This window comes from Hyaena hyaena, unplaced genomic scaffold, assembly GCF_003009895.1.
Source record: "Hyaena hyaena isolate Hyena2069 unplaced genomic scaffold, ASM300989v1 scaffold_1127, whole genome shotgun sequence".
Classification (NCBI taxonomy): Eukaryota; Metazoa; Chordata; class Mammalia; order Carnivora; family Hyaenidae; genus Hyaena; species Hyaena hyaena.
In genome coordinates this window covers 443,631-461,407 of record NW_024081762.1, presented here as the reverse complement: position 1 = coordinate 461,407, position 17,777 = coordinate 443,631, and the positions used below count along the sequence as shown (strand labels likewise).

At 47.4% G+C, this 17,777-nt stretch overlaps 1 protein-coding gene across 1 annotated transcript in view; it reads right to left on the bottom strand.

Annotated features, from left to right (window-relative positions):
* The window catches only part of RGS20 (regulator of G protein signaling 20), a 51,624-nt gene extending 34,528 nt beyond the window's left edge, over positions 1 to 17,096 (bottom strand). The window contains exon 1 of the mRNA XM_039222441.1: positions 16,546 to 17,096. Within this exon, the coding sequence (XP_039078372.1) occupies positions 16,546 to 16,614 (69 nt within the window). The 5' untranslated portion in view covers positions 16,615 to 17,096. The remainder of the gene's footprint in view (positions 1 to 16,545) is intronic.
* Positions 17,097 to 17,777: the final 681 nt, after the last annotated feature.

Here is a 17,777-nt window from a genome sequence, read left to right as displayed (position 1 = left end):
AGAGAGAGAGACAGCGTGAGCAGGGGAGGGTCAGAGAGAGAGGGAGTCACAGACTGAAACAGGCTCCAGGCTCTGAGCTGGCAGTCAGCACAGAGCCCGACGCGGGGCTCGAACCCACGGAACCGTGAGATCATGACCTAAGCGAAAGTCGGATGCTTAACCGACTAAGCCACCCAGGTGCCCCCCTTGTATTGTATTCTTAAAGTAAGCTAGGAAAAAGAAACTTATTAAGAAGATTATAAGGAAGAGAAAATACACACAGTTCTGTACGTTATTTACTGAAAAACAATCTATGTATGAGTGGACTCACATAGCACNGTCAGAGAGAGAGGGAGTCACAGACTGAAACAGGCTCCAGGCTCTGAGCTGGCAGTCAGCACAGAGCCCGACGCGGGGCTCGAACCCACGAACCGCGAGATCATGACCTGAGCGAAAGTCGGACGCTCAACCGACTAAGCCACCCGGGCGCCCCTACATAAAATTTATTTTTTAAACCATTTTTAAGGGTACAGTTCAGTGGCGCTAAGTACAGTCACGCTGTGGTCCAACCATCTGTCTCGAGAACTTTCTCATCTCCAGCTGAAGCTCTGAATTCACTGAACACTAACTCCCCATCCCCACCTGCCTCCAGCACCTCCCCACCCCCCACCCCCAGCAGCCACCACTCCACTTTCTGACTAGTTTCGAGCCATCTAGTTTCCTCCAATACGCAGAAGCATCCACTATCTGTGCTTTGGTGTCCGGCTTGTTTCACTGGGCGTTAGGTCTTCAAGGTTCAGCTACGTTGCAGCGCGTGTCGGAACTCAAGACGTAGGGATCTGAGGGAAGAGTGTTGTGGAAGTGGCCGCAGAGATCTCTACCTTACGTCTAAGGATAGAAGCAAGCGGTAGAATTGCAGCAGAGAAATGACTGCAATTCCCAGGGCCACGGTGGGGGGAAATGCACTGTCCTCCGAGAAAGGAGCCAGATTTCGGGGAGAGATGGAAGGCAAGGGACGCTGGGACACTTGTGAAGCTGGGCCATTCTGCTGATGAGACACTGAGTTCCAGAGTGGACGGCAGGTCCGATGAAGCCGGGTCACAAAGTTGGCACCTTGGCAGTGACCAGGTGACCAGGAGCGGAAGCCCAGTGGGAGTTCCACGTTTATTTGGGGAAGTCCTGCAAGTCTTGGGCTGGTGCTTAAAGAGTGATTGCTGGGGGCACCTGGGTGGCCAGGTGGCTGAGCAGCCAGCTTTGGGTTATGGCTCAGGTCATGATCTCACAGTGTGTGCGTTCGAGGCCCCCATCAGGCTCTGGGCTGATGGCGCAGAGCCTGCGTGGGATCCTTTCTCTCCTCCTCTCTGCTCCTCCCTCGCCTGTGCTCTCTCCCTCTCTCAAAATAAATAACTAAAAAAAAAAAGAAATCATTGAAAAACAACGAAAAACGGATGCAGAATTCCCACAAGTGGGTGGTGGCCCGCACCATGCAGCGGAGAGATCAGGGGGTTTCAGGTCCAAGGCTCAATCTCTTCTGACCTCTGCTGCTGGTGTGGCCTGGACCAAAGTACTTCTTCCTCCCAGGCCCCCACCTCCTCATCCGTGCATCAGCTGCCTGGAGATTTATTGAAAGCAGTAACTGAGAGAATGGATAGAGAGGTCTCTGAAAACTAGTAGGTGCTACTTAACACATTATATCCCAATGAAATGTTGTTAAAATGCTGTTACTTTATACAGTCTGTCACCTGAAGGCAATGGAGCATTAGCTTGTGTCAACTACACTCCAATTAAAACGGTTTTTTAATGCTGTTATTTTATTTTCAAAGTTTATTTTTGAGAGAGAGAGAGAGAGAGAGAGAACGCACAAGTGGGGGAAGGGCAGAGAGAGGGGGACACAGAATCTGAAGCAGGCTCCAGGCTGAGCCGTCAGCACAGAGCTGGATGCAGGGCTCGAACCCAGGCACCACAAGATCATGACCTGAGCCTAGGTCAGATGCTTAACCGCCTGAGCCACCCAGGCGCCCCAGAATAAATAAATGATTTTCTTTTCTTTTTTTTTAATAAATGATTTTCTTAAGTGTAAAAACCGTACTTAGTGTGACGGCCATAGAAAAGCAGGCAGCAGGCAGGATTTGGCCCACGTGCCTTAGTCTGCTGACCTCTGTCGTAAACATACTGAAACTCTTGGTCGATTGCTTACAGTTTTAGAAAAGAAAGTGCAGACGGATTCTAGGGCAGTGACATCCCGCTGATGATGCCAAGAACTCCCCACCATTGCCTTCTGAGAACCGCGTACGCTGCAGGACAGCGAGCTCCGTGTCATGAAGAGCGTAACGAACTCACACTTGGGCCTCTGGCCCAGGCCAATCCCTTCACTTCAAAACACATTAATCCAAACGCCTCCTTGCTACCACGCTGGAGCTCTGTAGACACCTCAGGCTTTGGGGTCTAAAATGGACTCTCGTGTCTCCTCTCCTGCCCCCCGTTTCCTCTCCCCCCTTCTCCAAGTCCATAGACGGTACCCCTATTCACCCAGGTCCCAGGAAGCACCTCGATTCGTCTCTCTGCTGCTCACTCAATGGCCAGCTTGCGAGATCTCCAGAGTAGACCTTGGGTACACTCACTTCTCCAATTCCACTGCCCACCCGGCCGCGGTGGGCCACTACAATGACCCCCAATCAACCCCTTTCTACTAACCCCTCCCCTCCGATTTTCCACTACGGTGGCAAGAGCAATAGAGGCCATATGGTCTACAATGTCTAAACTATCTGCTGATTCCAACAGAACCCACATTTTGTGTGTCCCCTCCCATGGCCTTCAGTGGCCATCTACCACACTAGAAGAAAATCTAAATGCTTTACCAGAGCCTACTTTTTCCATTTATGGCTTCCAGCGAAGCCAGAGTTTCCAGTTTGTCTATCTGAGCAAATGGAATAGTAATCACACCTTACATGTCACTTGTGAAATGATTCCGTGGAACAGATTTCAAGATCCCATTTTATCAACGGGGAAACACAGACTTAGAGAGCTCGTGTGATGTGCCCAACTTCCTGAGTCAGCCCTGAAGAGACCTGAATCTAGATCATTCGGCTCTAGGCTCGGATCCATCTCCCCTTCCCCCGCCCCAGGACCTTGCTCTTCACACCACAGCAGTGCCAGGGCCAGCGCTAGACAGATTCGGGTTATTTTTGGAGTCAATGCTTCTGGAGTCATTTCTTCAGCAGGGCTGCTTCTGACTGGAATGGAAACCCCAGCGTGCTCCCTGGGCTCCACACTCCCTCAGTGTGCCCAAGGCAGTCTCTGGGGGCTGAGCGGACGGAGGTTTTTGTCTGTTGTTCCTGGGGTGGGTGGGGGAGAATCTCTGTTCCTCAAGGTTCTGTTTTTTTACAACTTGTGCCAAAATATCTACTGAATTTTAGGTTCCCATCCCTCCTGGGCATGAAGTGATAAATAGCTAGATATATTGAGCAAACCTCTAAAACCGAAAAAATTTCAAAGAAATAAAATATTTCATAGTGATGCATGTTGGCCTATCTGTAGATACCATAGTTAATTTGATAATCTTTTTGTGAGACAATATAAGGCACTTAGATGCAGGGATCCAGAAATGAAACCCGCATCGTAAGAAATACATAAAAAAGACTCCTAGAAGACCATCTCCATTATGGAAATAAAATCCATTTGTATCTCCTGATTCTCAGAATACATATATTTTATTTTATAAAACATGTTTTTTAAATGTTTATTTTTGGAAGAGAGACCGATATTTAACTGACTGAGCCACCCAGGCACCGTGTCAGAATACAGATATATTATATACATATACGTATATAATAGATATACACATATGTATTTTTTTCAGGGGTGGGACTTTTTTTATTCTTAATTAATTAATTTTTAACTTACATCTAAGTTAGTTAGCATAGAGTGCAGCAATGATTTCAGGAGTAGATTCCATAACGCCCCTCGCCCATGGAGCCCCTCCCCTCCCACAACCCCTCCAGCCACCCTGTTTATTCTCCATATTTAAGCCTCTTAGGTTTTGTCCCCCTCCTTGTTTTCACATTATTTTTGCTTCCCTTCCCTTATGTTCATCTGTTTAGTATCTTAAAGTCCTCATATGAGTGAGTGAGGTCATATATTTGTCTTTCTCTAATTTCGCTTAGCATAATACCGGCTAGTTCCATCCACGTAGTTGCAAATGGCAAGATTTCATTCTTTTTGATGGCCGAGTAATACTCCATTGTGTATATATGCCACGTCTTCTTTATCCACAAAATACATATATTTTAAACAAATATATGCTCTATGTAAATTAGTATTTATAGTTTTAATACGTTCATGATTTAGAACATGTCACTGAAAGATACGGAAAAGAAAGTCTTTTGTTTATGACATTTGTTTAACATGCTCAAGTGAGTATTTCACTTTATTAGATTTTGCAGAATATTAGCTTTTTATCTCTTTTACTTCTTTGTACCCTTTCATCCACCTAACTTTAACCTGAATTTATTCAATATGGTCTGGTCAAGATATCCAGATGTTTGTTACTAAGTACTTCATTTCACCAAATGAATAGCACAGTCTAACAAGTCACCTAATGGGCCAGAAGTGACTTAACTTCTTTCTAAGCAATTTTTAAAAAATGCTTTTATTTATTTTTGAGAGAGAGAGAGACAGAGTGTGAGCAGGGGAGGGGCAGAGAGAGAAGGAGACACAGCATCTGAAGGAGGTTCCTGGCCCTGAGCTGTCAGCACAGAGCTCAATGAGGGGCTTGAACTCACAAATCATGAGATCACGACCTGAGCTGAAGTTGGATGCTCAACCACTAAACCACCCAGGCATCCCTAAACAATTTTTTAAAACGTTTATTTTTGAGAGAAAAAGAGAGATACTGTGTGCACGCACCCACATTAGTGGGGGAGGGGCACAGAGAGGGGGAGACAGAGAATCCAAAGCAGGCTCCAGGCTCCGAGAGGTCAGCGCAAAGCCTTATGTGGGGCTTGAACCCATAAGCTGTGAGATCATGGCCTGAGCCGAAGCTGGACACTTAACCAACCGAGCCACCCAGGCACCCCATGACTTAACTTCATTAGCAAAGCCTTAGTCTAGTAGGAATTGGATAAATTCCAGTCTGTTGTGTAACTAGTTCCCACACATCTTATGCCTTGACTTACATCTGCCTTCACGCTGTAAGGAGTGCAGTCTCTTCAATACAGAGGCCAGACCGGCAAAGCCCACTTTCACTGCACTAAGGAACTAAAGACTGAGACAGGTCTGCAGCCTCGGGGACAGAGCCCTGAGGTGCCACCCTACCTGCTCAGGCCAGGAGAGGCCTGTGTATCCCAGAAGCACCCATCTGCCTCAGGGAATACTATTTCCATCTTCTATTTGAAGATTAATTTTTTTAAACGTTTATTTATTTTGAGAGAGAGAGGGAAGGAGGGAGAGAAAGAGACACACACAGAGCTTAAGTGGGGGAGGGGCAGAGAGTGAGGAAGACACAGAATCTGAAGCAAAGCTGTCAGCAGGAGTATGATGCGGGGCTCGAACCCACAAACCATGAGATCATGACCTGAGCTGAAGTCAGATGCGTAACCGACTGAGCCACCCAGGCGCCCCACATCTTCTATTTAGGACAGAATCTAATTGTTTCCATATACTAGTAGAGTATTTTTAAAAAATAAACAGATGCAGAAGTCAAAATAAAAGTGCAGCTCATTAACAGAAAATTTAATAAGATTAATTATATTTAAATCATTCTTAAGGATAATGTTAAAATGACTCCTAGCCCCCACACAGGCTCTCCTCTGCAAAAATGAACTGGCTGTCCTTTCCAGAGAATACTGGCAGACTTTTTAAAGTATTTCTTAATATTGTTTTCTTATTGGCAACATCTTATAATAAACCCTGCTGGATATGACACTAAGTAGTTAGATGTGGATTTTATGGAGAGATTTTACTTTGTATAGAGTTCTTTGTTACTTAATTTTATTTGTTTATTTTGTAGTCTACAAAAGACAAAAATTTTGGCAGAATATGAATTCATAAGCTTATTTAGTAATATTTTCACAGATCTTAAGTCATATAAATATAAAGGCATAGACCTTTTATATTAAAAAACTTTTCAGAACCTTGTTTGAATGGTAAAAATCTTAGAATCTGTATGAGATATAACAAAATATGAGTGTTTAAAATCAAATTATCCAGGGGTATCTGGGTGACTCGGTTGGTGGCTCAGCTTATGATCTCATGGTTCATGAGTTGGAGCCCCACAACAGGCTCTCTGCTGTCAGTACAGAGCCCACTTCAGATCCTTTGTCTTCCTCTCTCTCTGCCCTCCCCCTCCCTCTCTGTTTTATTTATTTTTTCATGTTTTATTTATTTCTGAGAGAAAGAGAGAGTGAGTGATAGAGAGAGAGAGAGAGAGAGAGAGAGGAAGAGAGAGGAAGAGAGAGAAAGAGAGAGAGAAGCAGCGTGAGCAGGGGAGGGTCAGAGAGAGAGAGGGAGACACAGAATCCGAGGCAGGCTCCAGGCTCTGAGCTAGCTGTCAGCACAGAGCCCGACATGGGGCTCGAACCCACGAACCATGAGATCATGCCCTGAGCAGAAGTCAGATGCTTAACCGACTGAGCCACCCAGGTGCGGCCCCCCCTCTCAAAATTGAACAAACCTTTTAAAAAATGAGTAAAATCAAATTATCCATCTTTAGGGGCCTAAAATAATGATGGATAAATATTAGGGGAATAATGATAACAGGTTCCATTTACTGAATACTCTCTTAAATGTTCCACTGTACATTTCTTACCAGCAAGTAAGTGTAATTATCCCTACCATATATATTCAGAATTAGAGGTTCAGAAAACTGAGTAAAGTCAAAATTCAAACTGTTTTCCTTCATCCCAATGCTCATGTGTTTTATATTACATACCTACAGTATAAAACATTAAGAGTCACAAGGATTCTAACATATTTCTTTTCCTTCTGACATATGTTTTTATGACATTAAACTCATAAAACATAGAGGACACTTTAGAGTTGTGAAGGGCAAGATTTTTAACGTTCATTTTCTGAATTACATTGGAAACAAATGATGTAATAGAAAGATAAAAATGTGATCCAAAGGTAGAAAGAAGAAAATGAAAGAAATAAAAAAAAAAAAAAAAAAAAAAGGAAAGAGAGAAGAAAAAAGGACGGAAAAGAAATTTAGTTTAGGAAAAATATTTTCAAGATAAAAGGCAACAGGTCAGGGCAGAACACTAATTCCTCTGCACCAACTAAAATAGTCACATAGTAACTAGAATTACATTTTTCTAAAGTCATCAGAGAGCTATGGAAGCAGAAAGATTCAATTAACTAAAACTGTTGAGAGGGAGAGCTCTTCACAAGTGAGTGTCTGTCACCAGGTGTTTTCTTCCCCGAGGACACAGGATGGGACTATACAGAGACTTCATGGTCTCAAGCGAGAGAACCAGCCTCCATCTGTAACAAGGCCTCCTCAAACACATGGCTGGCATTCTCGACACATTTGTCAGACGTGCAAGTCACCTGGGGAAGGTGGGGCCAGAAAGCAAGCTCAAAACCTCTGCAGGGAGCACTGAATGCCTCAGTCTTTCAAGACTGAGGAGATAGAAACCCTCTAGGCTCTAACTCGGAAGACCAGAAGGAAATACTTGAGAAATTAGAAAAAGCCAGAGGTTACCTACGTCTTACTGAAACTGCATCTGTCCCCAACTCATTCCAATACCTGTTAGTAGTGACGAGGTGAAGCCCCTCATTCTCGCAGAAGAATTCGCTCCGAGGGAGATTCCTTGCTGGTGGACGATATGATCTGAACCTACACAGTCTCTTAATATATAACGTGCATCTGCAGTAAAAACTAGAAGGTATGTGAAAAGACAGAAAAATGTGACAAAAGACGCAAATAACAGATACAGGCTCACAAACACTATCAATATTGGATTGAATAGGCAAGAATTAGATGGGCAAAACTGGTGAAAAGATGGAGGATTTCATTAGAGAACTTAAGTGCAATAAAAAGAGTCAACTGGATGCACTACTTTGAGAACAAAACACTTCCCAAAATTAACAACTCCCAAATGGTTTGACAGAAGATTGGGCCCAGCAGAAGACAGGTTCAGTAAACTAAAACAAGGTCAAAAGAAAGGATTCAAATTGAAGGAAAAAGAGAGAGAGAGAGAGAGAGATGGGGGGAAAAAAGGATGAAACAGTATCAAATAAGAGACACAAGGGAAGAAAGGGAAAAGTCTAACATCTACGATTTGAGTCCCAGAAGCAGGAGAGAAAACAGGTAAGAAGCAATATCTGAAAGATGGGGAGTGAAAATTTTCCCACATTGATGAAAGATACCAATCTACAGATATAAGAAGTGAGGGAGTTGAAGGCAAGGTAAATATAAAACCATACCGCCTTTATTCTAACTGTGGCAAGCCAAAACCAAAGGGAAAAACTGTAAGTCAGCCAGAGAAAAAAGTCATGTTACCTTCAGAGAAGCAGGACTTTTCAATAAAAACTACAGAAGACAACAGACAGTGATTTGAGATCGTAAAGGCAAGGCACAGCCTGGGATGTGTCCTAGATAGACACACGCACATTTTTGACTTGTATCCAGAATATATAAAGATCTCTCTCTCTCTCTCTTTTTTTTAAAAAGTAGGCTTCATGCCCAGGGCGGAGCCCAACGCAGAGCTTGAACCCACGACCCTGAGATCAAGACCTGAGCTGAGATCAAGAGTCACATGCTTAGCCGACTAAGCCACCCAGGTGCCCCAGAATATATAAAGAACTGTTATGCATCAAAAAGAAGACAGACGACACAATGGAAAAATGGGTCAAAGACTTGCAGAGGGCATTTACAATAGAAGATATACGAATAGCTGACAAAAAGATGGTCAACATCATTAGTAATCAGGGAAATACTAACTAAAACCCCAGTGAGATGCGACCACACTGCCACCAGAGTAAATTACAGGGGTGGACAATACGCTTCGTATTGCTGCTGGTGAGGGTGTGAAGCAATAGACTGCTGGTAGGGACGTAAACTGGGTTGGGGTTTAAAAACAGTTTGAAAAACTGACAGTATCTAGTATCTAGTATCTAAAAAGATACTGGTTCCATTATCCGGCGGTCTCACTCCCGGGCATCCAATGGAAACAGGGCTTATGTTTGTCAAAAGACGGGAATAAGAATACTAATATTAGCATTATTCTTAATAGTCCCACACTAGAAAATAACTCAAATGTCCTTCAAAAGTGAAACAGATCAATGAACCATGTTGTGTTAACACAAAGGAACACGGGGCAGTGTTGAAAAATCATGAGTGACAACACGCAACAAGGAGTGAGTCTCAAAAAAATAATGCTCAACTAGAGAACCAGATGCAAAGAATATGTACTAGATAATGCCATACAAAGTTCAAAAAAAGGCTCAGTGAAAACAGTTGACCCTTGAACAAGATATGGGTTGGGGTGCTGACCGCCCCCATATGGTTGAAAATCCACCTATAATTTTTGACTCTCTCCAAACTTAGCAGCCTACTGTTGACTGCTTGCCTCACCAATAGCATCAACAGTCGTTGATGCACATATTCTGTATGTTATATGTACTAAATACTGTATTCTTACAATAGAGTAATAAGCTAGAGGAAAAATAATGTTATTCAGAACATCATAAGAGAAAATACCTTCAGAGTACTATCTATCCTGTGTCAAAAAAAAATCCATGTATAAATTGACTTAAGCAGTTCAAACCACTTGCTCAGGGGGTCAACTGTATACGGTTTGAGAACTTAAAAGAGCGGTTGGTTACCTCTGGGAGTAAAGCCTGGGAGAAAGCAAGAGAAGCCTTACGGACAGGAGCTGAAATTATCCTATATCTTGATCTAAAGCAGTGGTGAGCAGTCTTGCCCCCCAGAAAACGTTTGGCAGTGTCTGGAGACGTTTTTCATGGTCACATCTAGGGAAGGGTGCTCTTGGCATCTAGGGGGAGATGGCAGGGATGTCGCTCAATACCCTACAATGCACGGGACAGCCCCCAAAACGGGGATATTCAGTCCAAAATGTCAGTGACGCCGAGGTTGAGAAATGCTGTTCTAGATATGTAGTTACACGGGGGGTATACTCATGTAAGGTTTACCAAGTTGTACATTTAAGATGTGTACACTTTACTGTAAGTTATAACTTAAATAAACAAAGGTAAAAGTGATAATGAAGGGGGCGCCTGGGTGGCTCAGTCGGTTAAGCGTCCGACTTTTGCTTAGGTCATGATTTCGCGGTTCGTGGGTTCGAGCCCCGCGTCGGGCTCTGTGCTGACTGCCAGCTCAGAGCCTGGAGCCTGTTTCAGAGTCTGTGATTCCCTCTCTCTCTGACCCTCCCCTGCTCACGCTGTCTCTCTCTCTCCTAGAAATAAAAAAAAAAGAGTGATAATGAAAGTCACAAAAGTACGTTTAGCTCCTCATTGAACTTTAGCAAACTTCTGCAGAAACTTTGTCTCAGTGTTATAAATTGTCTAATTCATTAGCATCTACAAGACCTGCATTTCCCAAGAATTACATTCAGTCAGGAAGAAGAACGGAACTCTTTATGTACCATTCCCATTAAATGCCCAGAAGCATCTATACTTTCCTATATAGAAGAGGACGTATGAATTAGTATCTGGGTTATTGCTAGGAATGGATATTTGTAGAAACACAATAAAGGTACAGTTAAAATCTTGGACTGGGAGTAACTTGTTCTGTGAGTGTTCCGCAGGGCGAGCAAACATTTCTAATAAATTTTAGGTTGATAAAGGTCTTACAATGTGAGTCGTACGTGATGCTGAATGTCACATGATTACAACTGAGCCAATGGTTTTTCTCTCTCTCCCTCTCTCTCTTTCACTGTGGGATTGAGAGTGGTGTCAATGTGATGTCACATTTCCACCAAATCCTCAAAGGAGGCAAAAGCAAGTGTCACTGGATAGGTTCCTTGTAAAAATTTCAGGAAAAGAAAAAGATTCCATTGAGCCAATAGCTAGCAGTAATTCCATTAGTGACAGTAAAAGTCATCCTACACGATAACTCTCCTCCCTCCTGTCTCCCTCACACCAGCCACAAAGATTTTCAAAGGTAAGTGCAGGTTAAATTTACTTTTCTTTGTATTTCCTTTATTATTTTGTATTATATTATAGTATTGTAATCATTTTTATACAAATATTTCTGGGTTGGGGAGTGAATCATCTGAGTTTCCGTTATTTCTTATGGGGAAATCCTTTTTGATATACAAGTGGTTTGCATTACAAGCATGTTTCTGGAATGCATTATGCTCGCAAACCAAGGTTTGACTGTATATGGTAAAGTTTGGGATTTTCTAGGAGCCGTCGCAAGATACAGAAAAATATACATGCACTCTTCAGCAGTAGTCTAAGCTTGGCTCCAAAGGTAATAACTTTTTATCACCAATTATCAACAAATCAAGAAATCTACTGGTACCTTAAATCCCATTCTTAGTCCACCCTGAGATGGAAAATTCACTTGTGAAGGTGGCGTAAGGCATAACATTGTATCCACGCTTTCCACTGTCTAGCCGTAAATGCAACAGCTCTCTAAGTTTACGCTGATCTGGCCAGACAGCCCTAGACAGGAGAGAAGTGCTAGGTGTGGCAGCCTTAGAAACAGCACCACAAGCCTGTGTTCTGGCTCGTCAGCAAATACTGCTCAGTGAGCCTTAGAGGTGACAGGCACAATCAGAGATAAACCAGAGAACAGCGGGCCCTCCTCTACCCCAGGGAGTCAAACTGCTGAGTAACTGCACGAGATGCCGTTGTCTAAAATCCAAACATGAATATGTTTTCTAAAAGGACGTTACAGTCTAGAGTAGAATTAAATTAGTAGAAACTGAGCACTTCCAAACCAGATCAGTTCACTGGCTTAAAACACCACCGAAATAACTGAAGTAAAACATCACTGGTGGGCGAGAGGGCACAGTACTGTTTCACGAATGATTCCCCACGCACAGAGCACGAATCCAATCAGCTGGATTAGAGTCAGGGTGATTTCTTCTATGAATTCATAATCCTATCATATTACCTTGCGCTTTCGCTCACATCAAACTTCAGTGTGAATGGCTGTTACAACAGCTTATGCAATTGTATGCACTACGAACTGACTCACCCATGCAGGCTTGTCTAAACTCTGCTCAAGGTAAAATTCAGGGACCATCTCAGAGAGGGCCAGGGAGTCAGTGACTCACACTTATTGTACTAAATGCTAAGCTCTGACTCAGAGTGAACCCTGTTGGTTGCTGACTGACACTGTAAGTCACTGAACAGAAGAAGGTCACGTTGTGAGTCACCTGGTGGTACACTGAACACCGATTTGAAATATTCCCAATTGGACAGCGATTCACATTATAATCAGATTGGGACTTGACACATGTGATTTCAAAACTCAGTTCTGCTGAATGGCCTTGGGAGACTGCTACAAAGTCATTCCCTACTCAGTGCCCTGTATTTCTGTCTAAGAACACATGGTAGGGGAGGTGCATAGAGGTGCAAAGTCAAGGGTAAGCTACTCAGGTCACGCTCTGGAGAGAACCATGGTTTCCTTCTTCAAGGATGCAAGCACAGGTCCCAGAAATGCCTTCTGTGGAAGACGCATCATTCTTACAAACTTAAACGACTGTGCAAGGCCAGATGCTTACTTGAAAGGTTCTGCCCTAGAATTCCTAAACTGCTGTGAGGGCTGGACCTTGAGGCTACCAGCTCCATCTGTCCGTGGAAGGTGAATGTCATTAGTCATTAGACTGCCACTTGTAGAAATGAAAGAACTGTGGGATTTTAGGATTGATATTCAAGTGCCTGGAATGGAAACCATTTATTTATTTATTTAAAAAAATTTTTTTAATGCTTTATTTATTTTTGAGAGAGCGAGCGAGAGAGAGCAGGGGAGGGTCAGAGAAAGAGGGAGACATAGAATCCGAAGACAGGCTCCAGGCTCTGAGCTGTCAGCACAGAGCCTGACGTGGAGCTGGAACCCACGGAGTGTGAGATCATGACCTGAGCTGAAGTCGGACGCTCAACCCAACCAACTGAGCCACCCAGGCGCCCCATATGGGAACCATTTAAAAGCGACTGCATTAAAATCAGAAGGCTTATTTTCTCTTTCACGCTTGCTTGTCCACAAAATCTGGAATAATAAAATCTCCTTCCTATGTAACTTTGAAGGCCTTAAGTTCTCTTAAGACGGAGATTTTAAGAATTTATAAAAAGCTCAAAAGTGATTTCTAAGGTAAAACTGCTCCAAGGGATTAATAGAATATGCAACCAAATGCAGCCTTCAGTGAGACCTTGAATTCCAATGCTGTAGCTTAATCTGTGACCTTAGCTTACCTTAGGTAAGTTATGAGGTCGTACCTCCTACTGTGAGACACCTCCATCAAGCTATGGGACAGCAGCAGCCAAATTACTGCCTGGTCTTTCTTATGTTGTATATAACACATGGCTTCCAGTTTCCTATCTGTTAAAGGTTCAACAATCTGTAAACAGGTGAACATCAGTGTGGTTATCTAGGAGCCCAAGGGAGCAGGTCAGAAGGCCTAATTTGAATTCTATCTGGGGCCCTCTTTCAGTGGAGATCTTCAGTAGAGAACTCCATCCTCTCTGAATGTTTCCTCAGCTGTAAAGTGAAGGAATCGGACTTTTAACATTCTGTGTATTTTTTATTTCTTTTTTTAAATTATTAAAAAAAATTTTTTTTAATGTTTTATTTATTTCTGGGAGAGAGAGAGAGACAGTATGAACACGGGAGGGTCAGAGAGAGGGAGGGAGATACAGAATCTGAAACAGGCTCCAGGCTCTGAGCTGGCTGTCAGCACAGAGCCCAACGCGGGGCTCAAACCCTCGAACTGTGAGATCATGACCTGAGCCGAAGTCGGATGCTTAACCAACTGAGCCACCCAGGCGTCCCTCTTTCTTTCTTCTTAAAGTGATCTCTGTGACCAATTTGGGGCCCAAACTCCCAACCCAAAGATCAAGAGTTGCACACTCTAGGGACTGAACCAGCCAGGTGCCCCAATTTTTCTATATTCTTGATATTAAGCATATTTTGGCTAAACTGCTTATAATCATCTTCGAGAAGTCAGCATTTCTAGCTCCCAATAGAAGTTTCCAGATCCTCTTATACATAATTGACCTGATGCAATATTTTAAGGCAGATATTAGCTTTTCTGTATATACTATGACCTAGTGTGTACTTTTAATATGTTTTACAAAGTGAATATTTTGAAGGTTAGAGATAATTTTCTTAAAATGCTGTTTGAAATGTGTATGCAAATATCTCATTATTATTTGAAAGGGTTCAGATGATGTAGAAATGCATTGTATTTAAAATGTACATACCAACACGGAAAATATTTACTGGTTTTCTAATTTTGGTGATGGACATCTTCTATTTCATTACATACACTCTTTATAGCTCACCAATAAAATGCATTTTGTTCCTCATCTTTTTATATAGTATCCTGAAGGCAACTTAGCCAATTTAGCATACACAGTAATAGTAATAACAGCTTTTATTTGGTATGTGACAGAGCTCTGCTATATTAATTTACGGAATGCTGGCAGCTACCCTATCAAGTAGAGCTTTTTTCTAATCCTCATAGTGCAGATGACAGAACAAAGTCACTAAACGTAAAGTAACTTGCCTGAGGTCACACACCTAGGCTGGGATTTGAATTCGACAGTTTCAGAGCCCAGGACTCTGATCTATCAGGCAACACTGCCTCTCATATGCGATACTGATACGCGATACAAATGATGCCATTTAATGAGAAGTCACGATGAGACACTGTAGAGATTATAAACAAAGGTAACGAGCAAAACCCAGAATTTCCAAATAGAGTCACTGTATTAAAATGAACTTGCCAAGTCTGGGACTTGAACTCGGGACCCTTGTATAGTCAATTCCATAATCTGGAACCACTAGAAGTAAAATGAAGCCAAGCCACGCAGGGGCCCGTTGCCCGGAGAAAGGGAAAAGACCCAAGTGGGGTGAATGGGGATTGGTGCAGGGGCTCCCGGCTCCCCCACACGCCAGGCAATACTGGGCCAAGAGGGCGGGTGGCTGCTTCGGCCGGGCTACGGACGGGAGCACCGCCCCGAAGGCGCCGGCCGCGGTGGGGACGCCCGGCCAACTCCAGCCAGTCCGCCAGGCTGGGATCGCTGGGGTGCAAAGGAGCGATGGGCCCCGCGGGATTCGGAGAAGCAAAGGAAGGAAGGACAGAGTACAGGGCTCTCCTCCTCCGGGACGGAAACTGCGCTCACGTTCACGGTTCTAACCTGTCCTGCGCGGACGGCGCGGGTGCAGCAGCAGCAGCAGCGCGCCGGGCTCCCGGCCCGCGCCCCCGCGCCGGCTTCCAGCACCATCCACCGCCGCGTCCCGCCCGCTGCTCGGGGCGCGCGCAGGCCCTGGCCGCTCGCCGGGATTTTCCTCCGAAACTGGCGAGGCCGGAAAACCCACTATGGTCTCGGAGCACCGCCTACACCTGGGCGCTTCCCCGCCCACTCACCCCCCACGCGCGGCGGGCAGGTGGCGGCGCACAGACCCCCGCCCAGTGCCCGCCGTTTCCCGCCCCCGCCCCCCGGACGCGGCGACGCAGACCCCGCCCCAAAACGCCCGCCCGCTCACCGCCCCCTCCCCACAGCAGGGGGAGGGGAGCGGCCCAGCAACACTGACCACCCTCCGCTCGTCTCCCCATCCCTTCCCGCCGGCCGCGAGGCCCCTCCTGGGTCCCCGGCGCGCCCACGCCCCCTTCCAGTCTCCGCAGCCCGGGCGCCCCGACTCGTCCCAACTTACCGCGCGCTGCTCGGCGAGCGCGGAAGACTCACTGGCCGGGCTTCGCTCAAGAAAAATGCCCGCGGCGCCGGCCCCTTAACCGCCTCGGCCAAGGCTGGGGGACAGTTCAGGCCATATCTGTTCTCCAGAGCTTAAAGGCCGACACCGAGCCCGACCCTCCGGGGTGCGTGTTCCCGCGCCCACTTCCTGCGTCCCCCACCTGAGTTGCGCTTTTCCTAAGGGGAGGTTCTGCGAGTCGGGGAGTGTCTGCTCTGCCTTCTCACCTGCGTCCCAACTGCCGGCCTCCAGCGCCCCGCCGCTTCCTCGCCCTTCTCCCTACCTGGTGACAGTGCCGACGCGCCCACCGCCCGAGCTCCCCACACGTGCTTCGGGGGTCAGCTACACTCCCGCGCCCTCTACCCACTCACTGACCTCAGGCCACAAAGGCGGAATCGTGCGGACGCCCGGATGGACCCGGCAGAAACTGATCCCGGAGGCAGGACGCCCCCCTGGAGGCCCAGTCACACCCTAAGCCCATGCACCCCCACAATGCGCAGTGACTAACCTACGCGGCTGGACCGGCCGAGGAGGCGACCGACCCGCACCCGCTCCCGCCACCGCGGCGACAGCGAGGGTCCAGGTCCTGAGCGCGCGCCCCGCCCGGTCCCGGCCACTTCCCACCCCGAGGCCTTAGGGGGAGTCCGAGAGGAGGCAGGGGGTTGGGGGTGCGGGGTACTCACGGTTCCACCGTCCGCCGGGCGAGCCCGAGGGGAAGCTCCGGCCCGCTCGCCTCCGTCGGCCGTGCGCATGCGTCCCGCGGGTGCCTTATTTTTTATTACAATACCAACTGGTGGCTCTACTACGTCCGCGGTCGCCCTTCCCGGTTTTTCTCTTCCTCCGGCTCGGTCTTTCCTCCCGCCGTCTCTCCCTCGCTCACGCTCCCTCTGCTCGGCCGCCCCCCCACCTCCGCTCGCGGGCCGGGCTATCCGGGTCTCGCCTCCCTCTTGCGGCGGCGCGCTCCACTGCGGCGGGGGCCGGGGGTCGCCCCGGGCTCCAGGCCGGACGCAGTCCGCGGCGGGACTGTAGCCCCTCCTCCGAGCCCGGGATCAGGCAGAATCCGGAGTGTGGGCGCGTCGCCCCGCGAGCGCGGAGGGCGTCTGCAAAGCCCCTCTGCGCGCCCTCCGCCCCGGCGCGCGGGGGCCGGGCGAGACTCGGCTGTGCGGGGACGCGTGCTCAGGTCTTGTGAATGAAGGAGGGAGGAGCGAGTGCGAGTGTGCTGCGGGCGCGCCCCCAGCCGAGGGGGCGCCCCGTCCCTGGGGAGTCCACGCCGTGGATGACCCCGCCCTGGAGGCCTGCCCCCTACCTTCTCCCCTGCCCTGGGTGCTTCTCCGAGCTCTGCCCCCCCACCCCCCGCGCAGTTTCAGCCCCTGCTGGTCCCTCTCTGGAAAGGGGTTCCACGCCCTCTTCCTGCCGCGGTGGCCGGCGCCGAGGTGGGGGCGGGGATGGGGGCGGGGGTGGCTAACTCCGGATTCCGGATCCCGCTGGGACCCCAGGCAGCCGCCTTGCGTCTCCAGGGGCTCCAAAGTCCGGGAATAGAGAGAGCCCTGGGGGGGGTGTTGCCGCCCAGTCTGCGGGCGGAGAGCGCCGAGGGCCCCTCCACACCCCGCCGCGTGCCCCCGGGAGCGAGGCGCAGACGGACGCGGCGCCCTGAGCCGGAGCTCGGAGGGCTCAACTGAAGCTGGAAGCTGACCTGACACAAAAATAACATCACGTCATTTCCTCCGCGGCCTCCGGAGCTCGCGGGCGCCGAGAGGGCAGGGGAGTGGGAGCGCGAGGAGGGGGCGGGGGCGCGTCTCGGGCCGGCTTGGAGGAGGGGGGCTGGGCGACACGCCGAGAGCGCGAGCTTGAGAAGCAGCCTCTGCAAGGGCCAGGGCTCCCTCCCTCGCTCATTAATCCGGGAAAGAAATGACCC